This window comes from Halichoeres trimaculatus, unplaced genomic scaffold (assembly GCF_033239565.1).
Source record: "Halichoeres trimaculatus isolate MK-OKI-2021-1 unplaced genomic scaffold, fHalTri1.1 fHalTri1_scaffold_23, whole genome shotgun sequence".
NCBI lineage: Eukaryota > Metazoa > Chordata > Actinopteri > Labriformes > Labridae > Halichoeres > Halichoeres trimaculatus.
In genome coordinates this window covers 24,105,001-24,128,650 of record NW_027437201.1, presented here as the reverse complement: position 1 = coordinate 24,128,650, position 23,650 = coordinate 24,105,001, and the positions used below count along the sequence as shown (strand labels likewise).

At 43.4% G+C, this 23,650-nt stretch overlaps 1 protein-coding gene across 3 annotated transcripts in view; it reads right to left on the bottom strand.

Annotated features, from left to right (window-relative positions):
• Nucleotides 1-1,441: 1,441 nt before the first annotated feature.
• Nucleotides 1,442-23,650, bottom strand: part of LOC141785077 (serine-rich coiled-coil domain-containing protein 2-like) — a 30,993-nt gene continuing 8,784 nt past the window's right edge. Inside the window, exons 2-16 of one of the 3 annotated variants that reach the window (XM_074663199.1) lie at nt 17,982-19,135; nt 17,721-17,888; nt 17,435-17,611; nt 17,292-17,365; nt 15,348-15,521; nt 12,107-12,197; nt 11,727-11,811; nt 11,101-11,196; nt 10,887-11,001; nt 10,669-10,752; nt 10,482-10,568; nt 10,212-10,337; nt 9,501-9,609; nt 8,153-8,192; nt 4,077-4,270 (exon numbers count right to left, since the gene is read on the bottom strand). In XM_074663199.1, the coding sequence (XP_074519300.1) occupies nt 4,225-4,270; nt 8,153-8,192; nt 9,501-9,609; nt 10,212-10,337; nt 10,482-10,568; nt 10,669-10,752; nt 10,887-11,001; nt 11,101-11,196; nt 11,727-11,811; nt 12,107-12,197; nt 15,348-15,521; nt 17,292-17,365; nt 17,435-17,611; nt 17,721-17,888; nt 17,982-19,092 (2,583 nt within the window). In that variant the 5' untranslated portion in view covers nt 19,093-19,135 and the 3' untranslated portion in view covers nt 4,077-4,224. Of the gene's footprint in view, nt 4,271-8,152; nt 8,193-9,500; nt 9,610-10,211; nt 10,338-10,481; nt 10,569-10,668; nt 10,753-10,886; nt 11,002-11,100; nt 11,197-11,726; nt 11,812-12,106; nt 12,198-15,347; nt 15,522-17,291; nt 17,366-17,434; nt 17,612-17,720; nt 17,889-17,981; nt 19,136-23,650 lie in introns of all 3 variants that reach the window. The other 2 variants (XM_074663200.1, XM_074663197.1) reach the window with 2 other exon arrangements.

Here is a 23,650-nt window from a genome sequence, read left to right as displayed (position 1 = left end):
CTCAGTTTCAGCTCAGTGTTTTGGCCTCAGGTGAAACAAACTGAGGAAGAATTTAACACCAGAGAGACGACGTCTTCAGATCTGACTCACAGCTGTCCGCTCGTCTAAAACATTTCAAAATAAAAGACAGAATCAATCCTTTCATCCTTTAGAAAAACTCAGATTAAATTACAGTCTGTTTCTGACTCCACCTGTGATTTAATTTGTGTTTCATTGATCTGTTTGATCAAACTAAAACGTCTGAAGCTGGTTTAAAACCCTCGACACAGAAACATGAAGAGTTTCTGTCATTTTTCACAGAGAAGCAGCTCCTGTGCCTCTGTGACCTTTAGAGATCATCTCTGCTGATCTGTGAAGATGTCTGCTCACGCCGTCACCGCTGAGGCGTCTCAATCTTCATCGCCGGCTCGGCCTTCACAGCATCCACGGCTGAGCATCAGTCCGGCTGCGTTCAGGGTGTCAGCGGACAAATGGGAACATTTCTCAGCGTTATGGGGTCATCAGGAGCTGGTATTAGACGGAGACGCCTGGGATGACGAGGAGGGATCACAGAGAGAAAGAGACACATGGAGGTGAGGATGAATCTTTATCATCGTGTTAGTGCAGGGGTGTTCAACCTGTGGCTCTGGAGCCTCATGCGGCCCTTTGACTCCTTTGCAGTGGCTCCTTGTAGCTTTGAAATATTATTAAAATACAGTTGTTGTTTTTTTTTCTTACAGAGGGTATTAATGAAAACAACACAGACACTAAGTAAAATCTTGATTTAACATTTTGTACTAAAAATGCATCACCCCTTGAAATAAAGCTTTTAATTTTATTTTTTTTATTTTTTGAGATTTTTCATTTATTTTTTTATTTCAATTTTTTTGAGATTATTTTTTTATTTCAATTTTTTAGATTTTTTCAGATTGAGAAAAATAATTTCTGGAGATTTAACTTTTTTTTTTTTTTTTTAATGTAAATACCCCTTTTTGCAATTTTAAAAAGTTAAATAATTTTTTTTAAACTAAGCAAAATTTAAAAAATTGCATTATTCAGTTTTTTTTTTTGGTTTGTTTTTTTTTTTCAAATTATGACATTTCAGCAATTTTTTTTTAAATAGCAAAATTTTGCACATTTTTATTTTCATTTTTTTATTTTTCAATTTTTCAATTTTTTTTTTTTTTAACTGATTGAATTTTCATAAATTTTGCATATTTATCAAATCTATCACATTACAAATGAAAAAAAAAACTATTAACACAAAAGCTTATTTAATTATTTTATAGATTATAAACTTTTTTATATTAATGTGAAGATAAAGTAGATTTTGTGGCTCCTGAATGACTTTCATCCAGGTGAGCTGAGGCTAAAAAGCTCTTTGGAAAGTAAAGGTTGCAGACCCCTGTGTTAGTGGATAGGATTCAGCTTGGTCTTTTATTTTGGAGGAATCTGCTTTTATTTTGTAGAGAATCTTCTCCCAGGATGTGGAGCACTTCCTGCTGAGTGAGGAGGAGCAAAAACAAAACTTTCAGACTCGAGTGTTTTTGTTTCAGTGAAGATTATTTTATTTCAGCATCTCAGCAGCATCAGAGACTCTCAGCCAATCACAGAAGAGGACAAGAAATATCAACCAATCAGCAGCGAGGGGGAGCAGTTTTCATTTCAGGTCAGGTGAAATCAACACAGGTGACGTTTTAGATGTTTCTCTGACTGATTCACACCTGTGTCATCCTCGACCAATCAGAGCACAGGGCTGAGCTGAGCGTAGAGCACAGATTAGGATTATAATTTAAATGTTTAAAGTGCATTTTCCAGACTGAGAGGCTTCGTAAGCAGCAGCTGAGTTAACGACAGGAGTAATAATTACAGCACAGAGTTTTTACAGTATTAAACATAAATAAGAGTTAGCGCTGCAGCACGTCCAGCTCCCAGCTCCTCGGTTATTGCACAAAACTTAAAGTCCATAAAAACCAGCAGGTGACACAGGAAACAGCAGGAGGCTTTTCAGAATAAGACACCTGTCCTTCAAGTTTCAAAATAAAAGCACAGAGTGAGCAGCAAAGACAGCATGGTGTAGATATGAGTACAGTGTGAGGATTAAAGGCTGAGTGGACGTTAAATATCGTTTTTAAATACGTGTAAATACAGAGATGGAGACACGGAAGCTCCGCGACCTTTGACCTGAAGCTTTCTGTGGATCTGACGATCTTCAGAGTGAAAACAGGAGATATCAGCGAGGCGTTTCCAGGAGAGTTTCAACAGAGCGACTTTTAAGCAGCTTCATTCACGACTGTCTGCTGCACGGAGGGTTTTGATTGGCTGACGGGAAGAAGAGGAAGTGTAGCTCCTCTCTGACGCCGAGTGTGTTGAAAGTGTCGCTGAGTTTGCATATACTCTCTGCGCCTCCTCGTCTCCTGCTCGGGGGCTCAGGAGCAGGAGTCAGAGCCTGATTTGAAACCTACGGGATGATTCGTTTTTTGCATATTTTATTGCATATACTGAAGTTATCATAAAAGCAGGCAGCTCTGCAGAGCGGCGCTCCCCTCCTGACGGACGATCTCTGATAGAAGCAGATAATGTTTCCGTTCGTCGGCGTGTTTGGAGCGTCTGCAGAGAGTAAATGTCAGCGCGCTCGTTTCAGCTGAGTTTTCTCTTTTACCTGCAGAATGACGGAGCGTTAATGTAAGGATCCTGAAACATCTCCTGGATGAAAATATCAGTCTGAAAGGTCTGAATCTTATAAATGTCAGCGACTACGCAGAGGGAAACTCTTCTAACTGAGCTGTGTTTGACTCTATCAGGGCCTCGCAGGGTTAGACAGGCGCAGAAATAAGACATGAACTGAGGATCTGCGCCGCGCAGACGGACTCGCAGCAGGAGCAGCAGCAGGTTTAAGACGGGAAGGGTCCAGGGTCTGGGTTTTTATACGGTGTAGGGTGAGGAAGACTCAGAGAGGACGAAGGGAGGAGGAGCAGCAGGAGGCACAGCGAGGAGAGTCAGCTTCCTGTCGGGATTTAAACACGTCTGCATGTCTCAGACTGAGAATAAATAAACATCAACAAACAGATCACAGGTCTGATCCATCCCGTTACTCTCTGAAAAATCACTTTTAGACTTAATCTGAGCCACGTTCACCACAAAAATGTCTGATTTCAAGATTTTTAAAGACAGAAATGAGGTTTGAAGTGTTTGAAACAAGTAAAAAAATCTGCCAGTGGGGTCAGAAAAAAAACATTTTTCTAATCTTTAAGTTTTTTTTACCCTAGTGGCAGATTTTTTTAATCTGTTACAAAAAAATTCAGAGCTCATTTTGTCGTTAAAAAACTTGAAATCAGACATTTTTCTGAGCTGCTCAGGTGAACGTGGCTCAGATTGATTCTCAAAGACATTTTTACAGAAAAAAAGACAAAAACGCTCAATAAGAGTTCAGTTTTTAAAGGAAATGGAGCCAAAGTTCCAAACTGCGCGACTCCAAAATAAAAGTTTTATCTTTCTAGAAGCTACCTGCAGACAGGTGAGCATGTTTACCTGCTGACTGGAGCCTGGAGGAGAGATACCACAGAGGAAAACGTGACACAGAGGAGCCTCAGGTCGAATGTTAAACTCAAACTGAGGCTTAATCTGAGTTAATTTAATCTGCAGCTCAGATTTTACAAACTAAAAAGACCAAAATAATCTCTCTAATCTGTGTTTTTCCTCTGTGACTCCTCTCTGACTCTGTAATCCAGCTTTTAGGGCTGATAACAAACAAAACAAAAATAATCTGAGGTTCGTTCTGAGGAAATTTTGGACCGATGAACGTTTTGTTGTCAGTGCTGAGAGTAAAACAATAAATAAGTTTAGGTGAAACCTCGTGAACAGTTTAAATAATCTGATCTCAGGTCAGGAGGTCACTCAGATTACTTTAATTCCTCGGCTTGGGGAGGCGGGACAACCCCAAGTTTAAGGCGCTGCTTTTGCCTTTAACCCCTGCGGCGCCGCTGCCCTGTGACTCCAGACTGAGCTGCCTGACCGCCTTCGCCTTCAGCAGCGAGCAGGAAGAGGAAGGGGCGGAGCCAGAGCTGTTGGAGTGAAAGAGGCGGAGCTTGGAGGGCTGGGGGAGCTGCAGGGATCTGTTGTAGCTTCCTTTCTTCTCCTTAGCGTCTGCTTTCTCCTCCTTCTTCGGTCGTTTCTCCTCGTCCTGTACGTCGGGGCGGGTGGAGCAGTTAGCTGGGGGCGGAGCTTGGGGTGGGCTTGGGTCTGTCAGTGGTTTCTGGTGGTCCTGGCTGGAGGAGTGAAGTATCTGTGACTGGAGAGAAGGAGAAAGCTGAGAGTCAGACTCTTTAATCAGACGACGAACTTTAAAGGAACTCAGAGATGGTTTTACGCAGCTTCAGATCTGACACGAGGAGGAGGAGGATGTTTGAATAGATGAAGATCATTTGTCACCGTGAGACTCTCTGGATTCAACGGTTAAAGTTTGGTGTTTGTTTTCTGTCGCTCTGCAAAGATCTGAATCTCTTTGTTCCATAATTCATCGTCTGGTGGAGGTGAGAAGTTTCTCCGACTGAGACAGAATAAGAGATTAAAATCTGAGTTATTCTCTCTGAAGACCGCCGGTCATTTTACACATCACTGCTTTCATCTGTGTGTGTGTGTGTGTGTGTGTGTGTGTGTGTGTGTGTGTTTGGTGTGTGTGTGTGTGTGTGTGTGTGCTTTGATGCAGCAGCGAGCGTCTGTCTGACTTTATCTCCCCGCGTTTCAAAGCAGCTGGTCGCACACAGACGTTGATCTTTAAATCAAATTTAAATCAGAGATTATATTTTTGTGGGAGCAGTCTTTGATATAAACTTCCTGTGCAGCTGAACCTTCTCAGGAAATAAAGCAGGATCATAAAAACGCTTCCTCAGCAGCAGCAGCAGCGGTGGCGGCGGCGGCGGTGGAGACATGACAGGTTTGGATAATAACCAGAGGAAGTAAACGCGGCTCGTCGTGTTGCTCTGCGCGAACGGAAACAGCTTCAGGGAGAAACAGATGTTCTGTGAGATCCGTCATGTTCTGCAGGTTGTTATTGATCCTGTCGGCGTGGGGAGAATAAGCGCGCTCCCTGCTCCTCGCTGCAGGTCGATTCTCCAAAGACAAACACGAGAGATCCTGACCCCCTGAGAAGACGCTCTCTGGTCTGATCTGGACGGAGTTTCCTCCTTTAAACAGACGATGAATCTTTAACCTGCAGAAACAATAAACCGTCCTCCTCTGTAGAGTTATCACCAAAGCTGAAGCTGAAAGTGAGTTTTTATTCTCTAAACAAGCCGTGTTTCTCCTTCAAGGCCAAACAAAGAGTGTTTGTGCTGACTTTCTGTCTGAGCTGCACGCCTCTGATGTTTTATACATGCTCCACTCTCTGCACAGACTACCAACAGCACGCCGTCTACCACGGAGATTTATTACCGGGTTAAACCTCTCTGTTATGAAGCTGTTCCTGGTCAGTTTGGGTCTAAATCTGCACCAGAGCTGAGAGAAAAGGAAGTTACTGTTTCTGTTTTTAAACCCTGAATCAGTCATCATCTCCAAACTCCAGTGTCCTTTCATTTACAGTCCAGCTCCTCAGTTTCCCATCATGCACCTCTGCAGGTCTACCAGGCTGCCTTAAAAACCCTCCACCAGGAGGCGACGCTGAGCTCACACCTCTAACATTTGGCTTCCTCTGCCCATTCCAACACATTAACTGGTGGACGCTGACATCTGGTGGTGGCTGGTGGTACTGCAGCCTGTCTGTCTCCTGCAGGGAGCGCTCCTGAGTCTGAGTCCCTCATTAACTATTCATGACAGGATGGACGGATTAAAGAGAGGACAAGGAGATAACAAGGTAGAGGAGAGGGAGAGGGAAGGAGAAGGAGGAGGAGGAGGAGGAGGAGGAGGAGGAGGAGATCCAAGGACCTTCTCAGACGGAGGGGATCACTCGTCTGCCAAATATTTCTGCTTCCCTCACACACACACACTAACACACACACACAGAAACACACAAACAGGTTGTTTGCAGACAGACCTCTAAACCACACCTCCTTCTCTCCTCCTGTGAAGCTGCTCGGGTTAGTTTTTATTTCTGTCATCATCATGTTTCCAAACTCACAGATCAGGTCAGGAAGATCCTCGTCTTCCTCTTTATGAGCCGTAATGTTTCACTTTTCAACTACACGTGGCAGTGATGGGAGAAATTTAAACCACGGCCTTAAATTTGATCAGGGTTTAAACTGAGGATGTTTTTTCTGATCTTATTCTGAAACTTTTCTCTTCTGTTTGTTTTGAACGAATCCTGACACATTACTTTGATCAGATCACTTTTGGAGCACAGGGCCCCAAAGATCTAGATTAAAGTGAGCATTACACCTTAAAAAAACCAGGTACACCTGCAGTACAACTCCGCTCTGTTGCGTGTTTAATTTTTTTGAATGTTGAATTTATATATTTGATCAGGACAATGAGGGGAAAAAAGGGAAAAAAGGGGAAAAAGGAAAAAAGGAAAAAAAGGAAAAAAATTAGAAAAAAGGGGGAAAAAAGAAAAAGTAAAGAAAGAAGGAATAAAAATGAAAAAAAAGGAAAAGGAAAAAAAGGAGAAAAAGGGAAAAAAGGAAAATGAGAAAAAGAAAAGAAAAAAGGGAAAAGGGAGAAAAAAGGGAAAAACAGGAAAAAAAGAGAAAAGAAAAAAAAGGAAAAAAGAAAAAGAAAAGGGAATAAAAATGAAAAAGGGGGGAAAGGGAAAAAAGAAAAAGAAAAGACCTTTCGGTCCATCATTTTTAGAGCGTTATTGTCACGAGGATGAGAGATTTGTGATATTTGAAGATGAACTCTGAGCCCAAACTGAGGAAACATGATGTAGTGCATAAACATCTGAGCTGCCTGTAGGGGTAGGCAACATTTTCTATGACCCAAGACACTTTAAAATACACAAAGCTCCAACTCTTACTTCTTTCATAAAATCACCAACAGGTGATAGGAAAGTCTCCTTGAATGGTTAGGCTTAACTACGCAGTGAGAAATGGTCTAACTTCCTCCCTTCCTGGTTTTTAACAGAACAGAAAGTTTTGAATGTATGCTTCCGTTTTGCTAATTTTGCTAACTTGGTTCGTTTGCCTTGATAACATGATCCGTTACCGTGACAACGAGGAGACGGACTGCAGACGCATCTGGTGAATTTCAGCCGTAACAGTGAGAGATAAGTTTCCTGCTCTTTGTCCCACAAACTGTAAAGTCCTCAGGCGTCAAACTGCAGGGGCAGCTGGGAGATGTAGTTTCGGAGGACGGCGTGTGAATGAAAGTTATTTCAGTTTGTTATAAAAGACAAACCCAGAGAACGGACTGACAGCGTTTAGTGTTTTCATCTGATTTAAAGACATTTTAAACCTAAAACCTGAGCCCAGCAGGGTCAGCGTGTCCAACCCAAACTCCCACAATCCCCTGTGCTGTCTGGACGTGACATGATTTCCCCTGAGACGCAGCTTCTCCTCCTCCTCCTCCTCCTCTTCGTGTGGAGGAGACGAAGGGCGTCCTGAGTGATCTCATCTCCTCGCTGTGACCTCACACGCCTGACTGAAGCGCAGCTCGTCTAATTCAACATTTAAGAGCCATTTGGACAGATAATTTTAGCTTGGCGCTAACTCCAGACGAGCCTCCGGACCCGGCTTCACTGGGCTCATTTCAGAGTGAAGGAGAAGGTGTGACCTGTCCTCAGGGAAGCAATGAATCCTGGGTAAAAAGTGTCAGGAGAGGCGCTGTGTGGAGAAACTTCTTTATGAGCTCAACTTATCACGGCTTTATGTTTGTGTATAAAACCTTTACGCTGTAAATCCACAGCGTGCAACACGCCGGCTTCTGAAAGCTCAATTTAGCTGATTTATGGAGACGATGGGGAAATTATTTCACACAAATCCAGATTAAAACAGGAGCTGAAGCTCAGGCTGAAGTTTCTCATCAAGCAAACTGACGTGAAGTGACGCCAAACTAACCCAGAGAGAGCTTCACAGACAGATACGTCCCTCAGAGGGAGGAGGAGACCAAAACAGAGCAGCAAAAATCAGCTGACAGAGCTCTGAGCAATGATAAATGAAGGAAACACGAGCAGGAAGACGTGCAGGAAAACAGGAAGAGGAGGAGGGTGAAGATGGAGGATTTAAAAAAGGAGGTACCGTACCACGCCGTGTCACTGAAGTAAAGCACTAGTTTTTCCACTCCTGGGCGAGGGCAGGGAGGTAAAAACACACACAGAGGGAGGAAGGAGCGTTAGAGGAGAAAACCACAGAAGAAGACAAACTCAGACATTTCAGAGCCGAGCAGACGTGGACTGAGGAAGAGGTCGAGGTTTGAGGAGGGGAGGACGTGTTTCTACAAAAGGTGGAAAAAGATTAATGAAGGCATCAGGAGGCAGAGACGGGACTCTGAAAGTTAGAGAAGAAACTGAACCTTCAGCTCTGAAGCTTTTAATTTGGAGCTTTGATTCACTGCTCTCGCTCTGAGTATGATAATCACTTCCTGTTCAGACACGTCTCCATTAGAAACACGTCTGACCTTTGACCTCTCACCTGCAGCTGGCTCTAGCAACAGATGCTTCACTGTTTCTGGAGCGTCTCTCTCTGATGACCAGCGTCGGAGGATCAGAGCCACGTTACAGAAAAAAATAAATAAATTAGTAGAATTTGTGGATATGTCTTTCCTCGATCAATAATTCGTCAGAGGAACTTTAACAAATTCACAATTTCCTGCAACCGAGGTAGTTTGTCTTTTTTTCTTTCATGTTGTCACAAAAACATGTCTACAATATAAAAATAAAAATCATGAACAAATGAAAAGGAGGAAAAAGAAGAAAAATTTTGTTATATCTGCCCTTCACGCACAAAGTGTTAAATAAACATGATTGGGAAAAAAAAATTTAAATACTGTCGGCCACAAACATAAAAGCTCATTTCCACCAAACAAAACAAGAAAAAAATATATGTTTATTGATTTATTCCTTTTTACTTTATTATTGAATAAAGTGACACCTTTACCTGTGACGCTCCTTTAATGTGGGTCTGAATCTTGGTTTAATACATTTTTTATTCCTTTAAAGCTTTAACTACTTTTTATCTTGTCAGATTGGCACTGAGTGTTGGATGGTTGGAGCTTTTTATGAGCTTTGTAGAAGATTTGCAACATTTGGAAATCTATTATTTCACCTAGCTTCAGCAACTTTTTTAAACAAAAAGTGGATCTTCTGAGAAACTACAGCTTTAGACTAAGATAATGAGTTTATTTTTATCTTTTTTTTTCTCTAACGTGACTCTGATCCTCTGTCTTAGAAGTGTTGGCTGGTTGTGTAAGGAAAGTATTCATAGATAATAAAACAGATTCACTAACTCCTCCTTCGTGCTCTGGATCCACCTGTTCTCACATAATCTGGAGTCAAAGGAGGATGAGGATGAGATGAAGAGTCTGAACACGGAGGCAGACTCTGGGGGTTTTGGTGGGATCTGGGATCTGCAGGATGGATTTGTTGGACTCACTTTTTCTAGCGAGGTGGGAGGGGATGCTGGGTTTGGGCCTCCCCCTGTAAGGCCTGGAGCGCTGATACTGCCAGGGAGGAGAGAGGAAAGGAGCAGGAGGAGGAGGAACCTGAGGAGAGACAGACGGGCAGACGGGAGGAGGACAGGGAGGCCTGATCAGAGCGGCAAGAGGAGGAGAAACCAGGAGACGGAGGCGGAATAAGAGATAAGAAACTGATTTTATCAGGAGAAGAAACTCAGCTACAAACAATCTGCAGGACTACAATACCCAGAAACCCCTGCAGCAGCCAGCAGCAAACAAACAGGATTCAAAAGAAAAGCTTTGTAGAGAAACTCAGGATTTCTAACGCTGTGGAAAAACGACCTCCAGCCTGCGTGATCCCGTCTGAAGTGACCTGAGATAAAAACGCTAACGATGAAGATTTGGTTCCTCTTCATCAGGAAGTGAAGACTTCCTTTTTATTTATCATCTAAAGACGACGGGGAGCTGTGATTTCTGAGGATTGAAAGGTGGAGAAGGAGTATGCGTGGCGGCATGGACGCAACAGATGGTGGTTCAGGTCGTCGTCATGACAACGAGAGTCAGATCTATAACCTGGTTTAAGGTCGTTTTCTGATAAATCAAGAGGATAACAAATATCATAATTTATCATTTATTATCCTCATCTATAGGACGTGTGTGTTTTAGTGTGTGTGTGTGTGTGTTCTCACTGTGTGCTCTCTCCACGGCGTCTGTGAGGCCACGCTCTCTCTCTCCGTCACACTCGTCTGTGTGTGTTGGTCCATCCTGTCTGTCCTCTCCTGACAGCGACACCTGGAGGCCGGAGTGGGGATGGTCTGCTCACACACACACAGGATCACACACACAGAGTTCAGGTGTTAGTGAGTAAAGGTGTGTGTGTGTGTATAATTGAATGACACTGGCTGTTAGCATCCAGAGCTAGCATGCTAATGAGAGAGCACAGAGACGTAGAAACAGACCAGCTGCATGGTGAGCTGAGCGATGGTTCGGTCCCTGCTCCTCAGCTCCTCTCTGAGCTGCTGCACCTCCTGGAGGAGAGCCTGCACCTGAACACACACACACACAGATAAAGAGTGTGGTTGAATTGTGCTGAAGGATTCTGGGTAAAAAAAAAGGGTATGATCAGATCTGAGTCCCTGTGCTGACCTGAGCGTCAGAGCTTTGGGAGGACTCGTTGGTTTCAGGACTCAGCGTGTCTGTGGTCAGAGTGTCTTCATCTGCGTCCTCTTCCTGAACACACACACACACACACACACACACACACACACACACACACACACACACACACACACAATGTTATACGCCTCTTTGAGCACCATCATACAGCGTTAGTCTGCCCCCTACAGGCCACTCTCCTCCCTCACCTGGAGCAGTAACCTCTGCAGGAACTCCAGCTGGGACCTGACCGCAGAACAGTCCTCAGCCAGCTCCTCCACATCCAGACCCAGACCAGGAGAGCCAGGGGAGAGACCCAGAGACCTGAGGAGGTCACAAGGAGTTCTCACATCATCAAATCCACACAAAAACCCAATAAACTGGAATCAATAAGTGCAGGAAGAAATGATTTTTTTAAATCACCTCTGAGGACACAGATCCAGGATCAGATCTCCATCTCTGGTTAAGTCCGTCCTCTTGTTCCCAGGATCCTCAGTCAGTTTATAGGAGTGGAAATCACTGCACAGAAACAGTGAAACATGAACAGACCAATACAGAAAAAGCACACGTGTGTTATGTAGTCTTGACTCTGTAGTGGAAGTCACCGCATGAGCTCAAAACCATCTCTGTCACCGCTCCATTTCCTGCTTTACACACCAGCTCGTCTTTAAAATTCACTTTCATTCTGCCTCTGTGTGAATCCTCATCAAACGTGTGTTTGTAGCGCCCCCTGAGTCTCATATAAAGGAACTGCAGAGCTTTATGTTAGGCTTCAAACACCAACACATTAAAGCTCTTTAAAACAGCAAACAGAGACGTTTAAAAAGAACAATAAAAACTACATTAAACTCCTCACAGGCTGAATTAAAAGGATCCAAACGAGGCTGCAGTAAAAACTCTCTGAAAACACCGTGAGGAAGATCCAGGCGACTAAAAGTCAGAGGTGTGATAGATCTGCGTCTGTCGCCTCAGTTCACCTCTAAAAGTAGAAACCACTCAGCAGGTGAGTCCAGGACAAACACCTGAATACAGAATTAGCTTGAACTCACCTCTCGTTGTCATTGTGGACGTCCTGCGTCCCCCAGCAGAGCTGTCTCCTCCTCCACTGAGCCATGTGGGAGATCCCGTCTCCGTCTGCAGGGGGCAGAGCGGCAGAGATAAATCAGAGGTGATTGGAAATGACAAAGAGCTCATTTAGAGAGGAGAGCAGCTAATTAAGACCACGGCTTAATCACATAATCAGCACGGACTTCACTAACGAGAGGAAACTGTCGTAAAAAGTTCATAAAATCAGAAAAAGGCGTCAGCAGGAAGACATGATGAGACGGAGCGATGGCGCTTTGATTCTTTATGGATTTATCAAAACAAAAACAGGTCGTTGACGTTAAAACAACTGATTTCAGCTTCACATCCCGTCTCAGACACTCACCGCTGTGCAGCGAGACGTCTTCAGGGACGTCAGCGTCCAGCATGAGGTCGTCATCGTCCAGATCACAAGACTCCAGAGTGTTGAGGAGGTCCTGGAAGAGCAGCACAGGCTTTAACTCTCTGATGATTTACAGAAAGAGCTTTTAACGACACAACTGTGACGTGAATGTTAACAGAAAAATCTCTATTTGAATCTTTATGTGTAGAGAAAAGGCTCAGAGCGAAACACGGGGCTGTGCTCAGAGCGAAACATCAAACCATCAGAATCAGTGAAGCTCTGATGAAGGACGGAGTCATCGACAAAACAAGACACACACAGAAACAGCTCTGTTCGTCCTTGTAGACACAAAATGAAATCCCTGAACGCTCCAACTAAAAATATTAAACACAAACTGATTGATTCCTTTAAAGGAAGCAGCACCAAGGACGTTTTCAGACACAGATGAAACTCAAAGACCTTCTCATCACCACGGATGGAGGTCCACAGAAGAATAAACTTCATTTTATAAAAGAGAAAAACCTCTGAGTACAACTCCATCATTTCTAACCATCACAGAGCCTTATATGGACTTCCTGTTGGGCTCATCTTTGTAAAGGTAATGACATCAAAACTACACCGTCCATACTCTAACTGTGCGCTCACACCAAGAGAGGCAAAAGCGGCAAACACGCCAGAAGTTCATTCATTTCCAATGAGAGCCCGTCGTCCTGAGCGGCTAAAGTGTCACCAGATGAGAAGTTGAGCCTCAGTCAACTTTATGGTAATTAGCTATGACACAGTTCAGCGGCAAACAGTGCCAACCAATCAGAGTAGAGATGTCCTTCAACTGAGCGGGCCCTAAAGAACAACACATGTAACTTTGGTTCCTGGTTCAGTCTTGGAAACAGAAAAGCTCATAAACTGTGTTCAGGCTCATCCTGTTCTTTTTAATGTCGCCTTTTTAGCTACAGACACCAACAACAAAATGTTTCCTGGGATCGTGTCATGGAGGTGGTAGATTGTTATGGTGAGTTAAAAAATGTGCAGTAATAGCAGAAAATAGCGAAGTGAAGTGTAGTCTGTGGCAAAGACGTAGCCTAGCCTAGCATGTTAGCATTTCTTGCTTCATCTGAATGAGATGACACCAGGACTCCAGACTAACTACTTTTCTGCTCTCTTCTTTCACTTATCTCCTATCTCCTTATTCTGCTTCAATCCTTCCTTTTCCTTCTTTATCTTTATTTCCTTCCCCCTCTTTTCTTTACCACCATCCCCTTTGTCTTTTCTCCTCCTCCCCTCTTCCTCACCTCCTCTATCCTTCCAGATTTTCATCATCTTCTTTTCCTCACCCTCTCATCTGTCCTCCTCACACTTCAGTCATCCCTCGTTTCTTCTGGTCTCTGCACTAATCGATACACAAGTCTCTCTGTCTGTCTCTCTCTCTCACACACACACACACACACACACACACACACCGATAACAGCTTCTTCACTTGACTTGGCTGCTCTGCACCGACTCACTAAAATCTGTTTCTCCTTTAAACAAACATCAAACCTGAGGCTTTCCAACGATTTCAGGAAGTTTGACCCAACACACACACACACACACACACACACACACACACACACACACACACACACACACACACACACACAGACCAATGCTGGCCCCTTGTGGTCAATAACGATCTCTATAAGACTTAAACATCAGAGCCAAATCTGAGGCAGAGGAGGCTCCTTCATCATCAGTTCAGAGCTCGTTAACGTCCCTCGTTAACATCATTAAGGCTCAGAGCTCCATCACTCAGATCGTTAACACACAGGCCACATTAAGACAGAGGAGAGATCGTTAACATAGAGGAAGCTCTGAGCCTCAGGCAGGTGAAATACCTGCAGGGACTACAGCTCTGATTGGCTCACAGGAACAGGAAACGCATCATCACCTGGAGGACGCCACAGCCTGCTGATGATGTCAGACTGTGAGCTCGAAGGTTAAATAAGAGCTCAGAAAACAGGTACATTTACAAGGATTAGTAGACATAAAAAGCAAAGCAGAAGTGTCTCCTACAACTCCCATGATGCATTTCTGTTGAAAGGAGGGAGACCTCAGAATGAAATCAATCTGTGCTTAGTTCTGGGTCAGTAAATTCAGCAGCTTTACTGCTCATTCACATCTCTGAGCCTCTTCTCTGAAGCAACAGCAGCTGAGGATCATGGGTACTGTAGTCCTGTAAGCTGTCCATGATGCTTCCAACGCTCAGTGAGGCGCTCTAACAGAAATCTTCCTCAGAACAAACCTGATAAAGGTTAAATTCATCAAACTCCACCTGAAACACATCTCCTGTTTTTTTTTCTGAGCAGGGTGCAGCTGTAATTCACGTTTTAGACACAAGAGGGAGCCAGAGAGTTAGAGTCAGAGTGAAACCCGAGTCAGACGCCTGATCTCAGCGACCTTTGGAGGCTCATCATTTAAACATGGAGCACAGAGAGTCAGGTTGTTCCTAGCTGTTCAGCAAAGCTCCAACTCTTTAAATATTAAAGATAAATCAGAATAACAGATTGTGAAAGGTTATAAACCAAAAGAAACCAGTGTTTGGTGAGAAATGACCCCTTTTGAGGAAAATCTGAAGTTTTTTTGTTGATTTTTAACTTTAAAAGAAAAAATCAAGGTTGATTTTCTACAAACTAATTTGTTACAACATGTTTTTCTTCTTGTGAGAAGCTAAAAATAAGTTTGTTTGATGTATTTGTGGTAAAATCAGACACCTAAAGTTCCTGCAGGAGTTGCCTTCCGGTGCTTTCCTTTTGGAAACTGAAACCATAAAATGAATCAAAGCTTCACTGAGACGCTTCAGGTTCAGACTGGCTCCAAAAATGCTCAACAAGTGCCAGCTTCAAGCAGCTGCAGAGAGCTGACATTTACAGTTTCTCTGCTCAGCCTGTTTCGACCCGTCTGATGATTTGTTTCTGGAAGTCGTCGGCAGTCACATGACCTGATTCTGCCTCTCTCTGGGCCCGGGAAGTAGGACTGGCAGAGAGCCGCAGAGATGGGAACAAAAAGTGAGGGTTTAATATTCCAGCAGCATCCTCTGCGTCCTACTCACGGTCAGCCTTTGTGTGCAGACAGAAGCAGGTCATGTGACCGTTTCCTGAAAAGAGTAACGCTCTCAGCGGTCCAACATCCTCAGAGGGATGGAGGACACACACGGCCCACTTCACACTGGGTTCATTGACCCGCAGAGCGTGTGGTTCTGAAACTTACGATGCTGTTCAGGTCAGAGTCGAAGCTCCCGATGTGATGGGTGGTGTTGCTGTTAGTGTTGATCGAGTTGGTGGTGACAGCGCCCCCAAGAGGCTCCAAGCCCTCCTCATCCCACATGTAGGTCCCACCGGACCCACAGCTGTCCGAGGGGGACAGGTCCAGAGAAGAACCACCCTGGAGGAGGCGAGAGAGGACACAGAGGCTTTCAGATCTTCAGAAAACAAACGTCTGAGGAAAGATAAAATTAGCAGGTTGCAGGATCAAGTCACTAACTGAGGCTGAGGGATTAAAAACTGACCCTGAACTGATCACATTATGCTGCAGGATCCTCAGAAAGACAGATCAAGCCAGAGCTGCGTTTCAACCTGCTCAGTCCAAATCTGCAGAGCTGCTTGGAGGATTACCAACGCTCAGCTCTTTTACACCTTTCAGCTGTTATTAAATGATTAAAAGTGGAACTGGGTTTTTATTTCTGGATCAGATCCAGCTTTCATTATGAGCGCCGGGCGACAAACTGAAGTTTGTAGCTCAACAATCCTGGAGTTTGAATATTTAACACCAGCAGATGAAGATGAATCAGTGTGAAGAGAATCAGGAGTTTCACTTTGACGCATTTTTGATCCATTTTATTGTGACGTGCTCGACACTTTAGGTTAGTTTACTGTTGGTGCTAACAGCGTTAAGAGCATTAGGAGCTCAGCACATAAACAGTTTGTTTCCAGAAACGTGTAGTTCAGAGGTCTGCAGCCTCTACCTTTATAGGAGCCATCTTTCCTCAGCTCACCTGGATAAAGGTCATTCAGGAGCCACAAAACCTGCTTTAGCTTCACATTAAAGACGAAAAAGTGTATAAATTTAAAACATATTAAAAATCTATACGAGAAGATTTTGTGTTTATAAAATTGTAAATATTATGTTCCTTTTTTTTTAAATTTCAATAATTGGCAAGTATTAAACAATAGAAAATATGTAATAGCATTAAGTTCAAAACTTTGCAAAAATTAAGATATTTCAGTAAGATTCCAATTTTTTTCCAAAAATTAAATACAAAAAAAGAAAAAAAATGGCTAAAATTGCAAAAAAATTTAAATTTCAAAACTGTTCTAAAATTTCATGAATTTGCAAAAGATATATTTTAAAACTGTCTTTAAACAAATTTGCTCCATTTTAAATTATTTTAAAAAAATGAAAAAAATGCAGAAATTATAAAATAATGAAATCTCAAAATTTGCAAAATCTTAAATAAATTGAAAATGTATTTCTTAATTTCAAAAAGTTTACAAAAAATAAATTTTAAAAAAATGCAAAAAGTTTAATAAATAAATAAATAAATAATTAATGAAACAAATAATTAATAAAATTAATCAAAAATTCTTTTTTTCATTAATGTGTTTTCAAATCTACAAGGAGCCACAGCAAAGGTGTCAGAGAGCCGCATGAGGCTTCAGAGCCGCAGGATGAAGACCCCTGGTGTAGTTGAAGCTTTGCTGCTGCTGCCTCAGGACACAGAAACACCGTACGGTACGTGAGTATGTTTCCGACAACCTGAGGGAGGAGGCTGTGAATCAGTGAAACAGCGTCCTTCAGGTGTGGACGGACTCTCACAGAAACCTCAGGCTTCAGTCCAGCGTCGGGGGAGGAGGTGTGTTTGGTGTCAAAGCGACCGACAGGTGAGAAACTGCGTCTACACCCCAAGAACGACGCCACTGATGACTTATTCTCCCGCTGCAGGGTGGAGTCAGACAACAACTGTCACTGCTGCACCTTTCCTCTGTGACTCACCTGTCCTGACCCTGCAGGTGATCTCCTTCAAATGAGTGTGTGTGTGTGTGTGTGTGTGTGTGTGTGTGTGTGTGTGTGTGTGTGTGTGTGTGTGTGTGTGTGTGTGTGTGTGTGTGTGTGTGTGTGTGTGTGTGTGTGTGTGTGTGTGTGCAGGAGCCGTACCTGTTCATGGTAGTCGGGCTGACTGGTCTTCCTCCTGTGGGGGAGTCGGGTCAGCTGATGCTCCTCTTGCTCACCTGGAGGAGACAGATCTTTAACACTTTTTCCTCAGGATGAATATTAATCCCTGATCTGGTTTTCCTCACCGTTCAGCCTCATGCCGGCCCAGTCCACGGCGTCATCCAGGAAGCAGAGCCCAGTTGCCTTGGTGACGCCGTTAACAGCTGATTTGTCATCATCGAACCTGGCACATGATTGGTCGAGACCTGAGTCATCCTCGTCGTTTTTGGAGGAGAGCAGCAGGATGCCCACGCCTCCGATTCCTACACAGAGAGAAACATGTCCATTGACTTCACGTTTTTGACCCTTGTCAGCCTCCATAGACGTCTGTAAACAGCCCCTCCTGTGTGAGGGGACCTGTTTGCTTCATACCCAGGTTGTCGAAGTCGTCCATGTACTCCTGACTGGTGTCGTTTCGATCCAGGGAGGAGCTGGAGGAGAGGGACATGTCCTCCAGCGTCTCCCCCATGACCGACACCTCCGCTGGGGGTCCAGGCTCTGCAGGCAGACCCTCGGTCTCTGGAGCGTCAGGGGAACTTTCTGTTTGGAGGCAGAGGTGGAGGGATCATTAAATATCAGATTAAATGAGATGTCATGTGAGAGATGTCGTAAAATGTGAAATCTGTCTCGTACCTGGGCTGGTTTCTGCCGTCGAAGGTGATTGGTTCACTTCATGGTCTGCTGCCTGCTCATTGGCTGTGCTCGCCTTGAGGGGGCGGGACTGCTTGATGAGTGACGGGCGTGACAGCTTATAGCTGATCCCGCTGGTCTTGGAGGCGGGGCCATGGCTGAGTAGGAGGGGCTTCTTTAAGGCAGAGGGGGGCAGGACGGAGGGGATGCTGACCCCGGACCTCGCAGCCTGACTCTTGGCCCCGCCCTCAGGGGTCTGGCTGGTGACGGGGGATTTGACGGAGCTCTGAGACACTGAGGAGGTGGAGGAGGTGGAGGACGGGGTGAGGCCGGGTGAGGGCTGCCGTCTGACCTGGGTGAGGCTGCGGGACCGGAGGCGGTCGCTCTCGGTGAGTGGGACGGACGGAGTGGACCCGAGGCTGTCGCTGGAGTGGGACCGGTTGGCCGGCTGTTTCTTCTGGAGGGGGGAGCCAGAGCGAGAACCAGGACCGGAACCTGGCCTGAGCCCCCCGGAGTGAGTGAAACTGGGCTTGCTCAGGGCGCTGTTGTGAGACCAGCTCCGCGGTTTGGATCCAGGGAAACCGTTCTGGGTCTGTTTGGTGCCGTTCATCAGCCCAAACCCCCCCTGGCCGGGTTTCGGACCCAGAGATCCCCCTTTGGAGGCGGGCAGAGTCCTGATACTAGACTGTGTGGATGATGATGTCACTTGATGCCCAAAGCCACGCCCCTTTCCTGCAGAAGTCGTGGTCTGCTTTTTGGCGTCACTCCATGATGAAACATGTGAATAGAAGCGGTTCTTCACGGCACGGTTCTGGACGCCTTTCCCGTCCTCCATGGCCTCGCCATCTTTCCTCCACTTTGTGGGAAACGAAGACGGGACCCTGAGGAACCCGTTCTGCTTCAGAGAAGCAGGGGGCGTGGTTAAAGTGCCGTTGACCCCCGCTGGCCCGGGGTGGTGGTAGAACCCGTTGGTGAGGCGGGTGCTGGCGGCTGCGGGCGGCCCCAGCTGGGCGCCGTTTGGAAATGTGTCCGATTTGGGCCGAGACCCAAACTTGGGTAAACGAGAGACCATGGTGGGCATGGTGGGAGGGGCGTCAAGAGGAGGGGCTGACATCAGACCCCGCCCACTTCACCATGGAGACACTCAGCAGGAGGAGCTGCAGAGGGAGGAGACACAGGTTAATGAACCAGATCAAGGTGAGCACAGTTACCATGGTGACGATGCTCAGGTCAGCTTCGTACGATGACGACTCAGCGTCTTACATCATCCGAGGCTGTGAGAATTCAGCGTTTGGGCCAGAGTGAAGAAAAACAGGATAACAACCTGAGCTTTTCATGAATTCATCTCAAAGATTTCTGAGCCACAGCTCCTTCAAAGCTGGTGTCATAACCTCTGAGTGAAAATAACCTTTATTTAAATATCTACAACGACAGAAACAGCTGCAGGACACTGCCAGGTCTCTGCTTCTGTGAAGTCAGGAGTTTAACCTGCAGGATGCATACGACCATCACCCTTTTGGGTTTTTGATTTGTTTAAAAACTCATTCATTGTACATCATCCTCCGTACAGAAGTTAATCATCCCATAACTCAACCTGAACGGAGAGAAACAGAAACTCCACCCAAACTAAAGTCTTTACAGCGTCTAACGGCTCTGCAGAGCTGAAACAAGCCCGCCCTGTTTCCAGAGGCTCCAGGGTTCATATCCTGTCTCACCTGTGTGTGTGTGTGTGTGTGTGTGTGTGTGTGTGTGTGTGTGTGTGTGTGTGTGTGTGTAGGATGTAACGGGTGTGTCCTTTGTTTGTCTGATCACTATCTGTCGGTGTGTGTGATGTAGTGACAGCAGCTGATTGTTTTCATGCTGGGTGGTGTGTGTGTGTGTGTGTGTGTGTTTGTGATTATGTGTTACTCACCACACTTCAAGCACACACACACACACACACAGGTCTGAACACACCCTGCTGAGGTGACACGTGTTGGTTTTTCCACTGAGTCAGAGCTGTCAATGATTATTTAAAGACTCTTTGTTGGTGAGATAAAAACCGTCTGAGTTTATCTGAGACGACCACAGAGGATCAGTGACACCTCAAAGAAAAACAGGAATATAATAACAAGATTAATCTAACAAATTTACATGATTAACCTCATAAATTCACAGGCAAAAAGTCGTAAATTAACAAGATTAATCTAAATAATTAATGAGAACAGGGCCATACACAAACAGGAATAATGTCATTACTTTACAAAAATAAAGTTATAACGTTATGAATTGAATTTTTAAATTTTCTGAAAATATTCTAATAAACTCATAAAAAATGAATCATTAGTTTCAAAGTTTAATCTAATTAATCCTATCCTAAAAAAATTCAATTAAATTCAATTTATTGATTAATTAGTGAGAACAAAGTCATATATTAACGGGAACAAAGACATTACTCTACAAAAAAAAAGTAATAAATTTATTAATTGAATTTTTATATTTTCTGAAAATATTCTCAGAAATTCATAAAAAAAATAATTAATAAATTAAGAAGATTAAACTCATAAATTAACAAGAACAGAGTCATAAATGAATACGATTAATCACACAAATAAAAAAATAATAAAATAAAATCATAAATTCCCCTAGTCAAAAATTAACTAGATAAAACTTATAAATACACAACAATCATCTCATAAATCTAAAAGTATAAAATCATAGATTTGTTTTTTTAAGATTCTGAAAACACTTGATTTTCTGCCAATTTTTGACATTTTGACAATTTTTGGCAAATTAAGTATATTTATAGTATATTATTTAAAATAATTATTTTATTTTTTTGTACATTTTTTGAAAATTTCTGAAATTCCTTTTTTTTGGAATTTTTGCCCCTTTTTAAAATTTCTTATTTAAAAAAATACAAATTATTGGAATTTCATACATTTTGCAAATTTATGAAAAGGTGAAATATATTTTTTCAATTTTTTGAAAATTTAGTATATTTTCAGTATATTCATACAGATAAAAAAAAATATTTTTTGTACATGTGAAAATATTTGAAATTTCATTTTTTGGGAATTTTCGCCCCTTTTTTAATTGGGACCAATCTCATTAATTTACAGATTTAATCTCATAATTAAACAAGTTAAATTATGACAAATCTTATAAATTTACAAGAATAATTTGAGATGATATTTGAGATTAATCTTATAAATTTCTATGATAAATTCATAAATAACAAATTTACAAAAGATCACATGAATTTATGAAATTAAAATTATAAAAATGTAAGAGACTAAACTTGTTATCTTAGTATTTTAGCTGGGCTATTAGGAGCAGCAGGAGTCTGTCCAAAGAAAAAAGTGAAGCATCTTGTGAAGTTAAACAAAAGTTTTTTTAAAAAAAGAGATCATTTTGTTGTCATAAATTTATGAAATTAATCTGGTAAATGTGTTAATTCTTCAGTAGTGTGGCCCTAATCCTTAGATTTTAGGTTAAAAACCCTCCAAGCTTCACAGAGCCATCAAACAGAGGAGCTGTAAATAAATCCAGCTCCTCTCTGACTCCTCTTCTTTCTCCTCTGACTCCACTTCAAAACAGATCACACCTCCCTCCTGCCCTCAGGTCCCAGCACATGGTGATGGTATTCAGAAATAAACGTACCCCTTCAGTCATTTGTCCCCCTAAGGCCACCGTATTCTCCAAATATAAAGCATCACAAGCTGTTCTGGAGCAGCTGATGTGTTTATCTCCCACAGCACGGAGACGATTTAACGGCTGAAAAACTTGTGATTTAAAAAAAAGATCATCTGCACGGCCTGCGGGGTTTAGGGATGAATAAAAGAAATAACGACAGACGCTGAGATGAAAACACAACGTCAGATATCAGAGATTATTCCCATCTTTGACGTAAAGAGCCACAGAGTTACATAATCCACAGAGAGCGAGCAGCGTAATCCCAACATGGAGGCAGACACACGTTAAACCTGTGAGCGCCGATGTTTCTGAGTCTGCAGAAGAAAATCAGCTCATCAAGTGTTTCCCATAAAAACTCTGCATTCACCCGACTCATGACTTCCCCTTCACAGAGTCACAAAACCACAGAGACAAACCAGGACAGCTAACGGTAACGGCAGCTAACGCTAACAGCAGCTAACGCTAACAGCAGCTAACGCTAACAGCAGCTAACGCTAACAGCAGCTAACGCTAACAGCAGCCCTCATTAAAGCCTCTGAGGCAGTAGCTGATCCTGGTTTCTGTTTGGAAAGTCATTAAAGACAGTTAAAGGTGTTAAACTCTCAGAAATGTGCAGTCATGATGAAACAGAGCAGGCCAGTGTGTGTGTGTGTGTGTGTGTGTGTGTGTGTGTGTGTGTGTGTGTGTGTGTGTGTGTGTGTGTGTGTGTGTGTGTGTGTGTGTGTGTGTGTGTGTGTGTAATGCAGCAGAAGCTCGGCTGTGACACCAAGGACACACAGGAGGAGGCAGACTGATGAATGACTCCTCCACGCCATGATAATGGCTCTCCCTCCTCACACACCTGTATGTGTGTGTGTGTGTGTGTGTATGAATGTGTGTGTGTGTGTGTGTGTGTGTGTGTGTGTGTGTGTGTGTGTGTGTGTGTGTGTGTGTGTGTGTGTGTGTGTGTGTGTGTGTGTGTGTGTGTGTGTGTGAGGTTAAAGTCCAGGTCTGATCTCCAAACCACCTCAGCCCTGAATAATCCATACAGTGTTTGTTTGTCCACATCGGGCTGCCGTACTTCTGATCTGCAGCGAGTTCCTCTCCTGCTGCTGACGTGTCCTGACCTTGGCCCCGTGGTATCAGCTGATCGTGGTATCAGCTGATCAATAACAGCTCCTATCATGAGCTCAGCCCGTCCTGTGCTTACGAGTCACTTCCACTAATGGATCCCAGCCGAGCAGCCGGAAACAAAAGCTGCAGAGCTTCAGCTCCGCTCAGCAGAGTCTGGTTTTCCTTTACTGTTACTCAGCATCCTTCTCCTCCTCCTCCTCCTCCTCCTCCTCCCTCTGACCTCCATCTTTCTATCAGTCTGTGATTCTCCTTCATCATCCTCCTCCTCTCTTTACAGTCCGTCCATTAAGTCACACTGTGTGTCATCGATGTCCTCATGCTCCAGTTCTCCGCTCGCTGGGCTGAGAGGAATCCAGGGCGGTCGGCCAGAGAGCCGGAAAGGTCAAACGCTCCCACCTGGATCAAGGGTCTTCAACCTGCGGTTCTGGAGCCCCATTCGGCCCCTTTGCAGTGGCTCCTTGTCGCTTTAAACAATATTCTTGAAATAAAGAATTTTTGTTTTTTTACAGAGGGCATTAATGATTTTTAAAAATGGTACCAAATATAACATACAGTCGCATAACCTTTTTTGTTAAACTTAATACACATCACCTCTTGCATTAAAGATTTCAAAATTTTTAAAGATTTTTGCAAATATTTTAACATTTTTTGCACACTAGTTAAATTTTAATTTTGTACTTTTTTTAAATTGGCAAAAATATTCAATTTTTTTTTTTTAATTTTGCACCACGTGAATTTTTGCAAACTTCATTTTTTTTTTCTGCCCATTTTTGACATTTTTACAGTTTTTTGAAAATGTAGTATGTTTTTAATATATATTTTAAATAACTTTTTAATTTCTTGATCATTTTTGGAAATTTTTTGAAATTAAATTTTTTTTGCCC